We start from the raw sequence: 2,886 nt of genomic DNA on the forward strand, positions 1-2,886 counted from the left end.
GTGCATGCCAGGGTTTCAGAAGGTGATGTGTATAAATCTGTTCTTGTTTCAGCGTCCTGGTTGCCGCACCTTGTAGTTTACTTCCCCCATGGTTCAGTCACCTCACAGGCCCTGCCATTGGGCCAGAAGCTCGCTTTCTGCTGGTGGTACAACACCATCACCCGACCTAGTTGGACTGTCGCGACTTTGCCTGGTGATTGTAATAGTTCTCTGAGCTCCTGTGCCTTTTCCAAATGTTCCTGTACAATAGGGGTGACATGGCTATCCGGTCTCGCATCTGTTATACATGTTCTATTATATTTCTCCCTCATTGATTCTCTTCCCAAATCGCTTGGATATCTAGTATGCCACGCGGGTGACATCCGTATAAAACTTCGAATGGGCAAACCAGTTGAGGCCTGAGGTACCTCCGGATAGCGAACATAAGGTAGGGCAGTAGGGTGTCCAGTCTTCCCGTCCGGACTTTTGATTGGCTGCAGGTGTTCTAATCAGCCTGTCTGCCTTAATTGGTTCTAGCAGGTTCCTGATTACTCCAGTGCAGCCCCTGCTCTAGTCACTCAGGGAACAGAAAACTACTCAGCCAGTGACCAGTATATTTGCCCTCTACCAGACTCCTGTACCACACTGGGCTGGGTCTGTCACAATATGAAACCTAAAACTCAGATTAAGCCCATTGCTTCTTGTCCTACCTTCAGTGGGCATGGAGAACAATTGATCACCTATCTCTTTATAACAGCCCTTCATGTATCTGAAGACTTTTATCAGGTCACCCCTGAGTCTTCTCTTCAGACATAGTGCCATGGCTCTGGGGGTGCAATGAAAAATCCCAGGAGCTGATGATATCTATTTTGCTACAGAGAGTTAAAGTGTTAACTTCCATTTCCGAGTGCCAAGGGACCCTCTCCTTGCAGTGCGGAAGAAGCCAAACTAGAATGTTTCCTTGCTCAGCTAGCAGTCCAGCAGGGGCACTCAGCACCATTTCCACTTCTGCGAGAACATGCAGCCCACTTGTACCCGAATCTGCTTAGTTTTCATCCCGTAAACAATAGGGTTTAGCACAGGGGGGATGAGCATGTAGAGATCAGCCAGCAGGATGTGAATGTGATGAGGGACATGATGGCTAAAGCTGAGAGTGAAAAATGCTGGGGTATAAAATAAGATGATGATACAGACGTGGGACCCACAGGTACTAAAAGCTTTGAGCCAGGCACCTTTGGTGGGGAGCCTGATGACAGCCTTGAGGATCAGCACACAAGACACCCCAATAAACACAACGTCTAGTACAATGGTTACAGTTGGCACTGCAAAGCCATACCAGATACTGACAGTTATGTCTGCATAGGCCAGTCTGGCCACCTCTATGTGCTTGCAGTATGAGTGTGGTAGGACATTGCTTCTGCAGAAGGGCAGCCATTTGAGCAGAAAAAAAATGGGTACAATTATACAAAAGCTTCTGATGACTATGGCTATGGATATTTTCCCAACCTTCACATTGGTGAGGATAGTCGTGTATCTCAGGGGGTCGCAGATGGCTACATACCGATCAAACACCATGGCCAGCAGGATGGCCGACTTGGCAACAAACCCAAAGTGAATAAAAAACATCTGGGTGAGGCAGGACTCGAAAGCAATTTCCCTGGCCCTAAACCAGAAGATGGCCAGCATTTTCGGCACTGTAGAAGTAGATGAGACTAAATCGCTGACTGCCAACATGGAGAGGAAAAGGTACATGGGTTCCTGGAGGCTGCGCTTTGTTGCAATAAGGAATATTAGAACACAGTTCCCTAAAAGAGCAGCCATGAGCATCAAACAGAAGGGGATGGCGATCCAGGTGTTCCAGTCCTCCAGGCCCGGGATGCCGAGGAGGATGAATGTGAGATGACTGAATTTTGTGCTGTTGACAACAGACATGATGAAGTGTGGGCTCTGCTTGGACGCTAGGCAAAGCTGGAAAGAAAGACAAGATCAGTACTTGGGGGGTATTGCCCCTTTCACACTCACTTCTCACTAACATTCTAGAGAGAAATTCACCCCCTGGTGAGAGCTTGCACAAGGTCACCAGAAACTGGTTCTTTTCAGTAAAAAAGTGGCAAATATTCACATAACATGAACTTGAAATGTGTTAGGTTTTCTCTAGCAAGGGCTAAAGAATGTCGGAGGGTGCTTTGTAGGTTGCTTACAAAGTCCAGAATGTTAGTTCCTGGAGAAGGCTTAAACCCCTCCCATTGTTGCTTCACCAAATCTAATGGCCCCTTAACCTCGTGGCCATACACAAGTTCAAATGGTGAAAACCCTAAACTGGGATGTGGTACAGCTCTGTAAGCAAACAGCAACTGCTGCAACACTAGGTCCCAGTCATTGGAGTGTTCATTCACCAATTTACGGATCATGGCCCCCAAAGTTCCATTAAACCTCTACACCAGGCCATTGGTTTGATGGTGGTACGGGGTGGCAACCAAGTGATTCACCCCATGAGTGTCCCACAGGTCTTTGATGGTGCCTGCCAGGAAATTAGATCCTGAATCTGTAAAGATATCGGAGGGCCAACCTACCCCGGCAAAAATGTCTGTTAGGTCCTGGCACACAGCCTTAGCGCCTGGTGTTGCCTAGAGCTTACTGCTTTTTTTTCGGCCATCGGGTAGCAAAGGTCTATGAAAGTCAGTACGCACCTACTTGCTTCCTTTGCGTCTTTCATGGAAAGGACCCAGAATATCCCAGCTACTCGCTGAAATGGACCTCAATTATGGGAGTGGCTGGAGGGCCTTGACCAGATCTTGGGGCTTTCCCACTTCTTTGGCACAACCTCAAAGACTGGACATACTTGGCAACGTCCTTGCCCATTCCCTCCAGTGGAAGGACTTCCCCAACCTGTCTTTGTCTGTTTAC

General features: G+C 48.0%; 1 protein-coding gene across 1 annotated transcript; it reads right to left on the minus strand.

The window, feature by feature from the left end:
- Window positions 1-969: 969 nt before the first annotated feature.
- LOC116839629 (olfactory receptor 52B2-like) lies at window positions 970-1,911 on the minus strand. The gene has a single exon (XM_032805739.1). It carries the CDS (start codon window positions 1,909-1,911, stop codon window positions 970-972), a length of 942 nt encoding a protein of 313 aa, XP_032661630.1.
- Between the last annotated feature and the right edge of the window lie 975 nt (window positions 1,912-2,886).

Source organism: Chelonoidis abingdonii, chromosome 1 (assembly GCF_003597395.2).
Source record: "Chelonoidis abingdonii isolate Lonesome George chromosome 1, CheloAbing_2.0, whole genome shotgun sequence".
Classification (NCBI taxonomy): domain Eukaryota; kingdom Metazoa; phylum Chordata; order Testudines; family Testudinidae; genus Chelonoidis; species Chelonoidis abingdonii.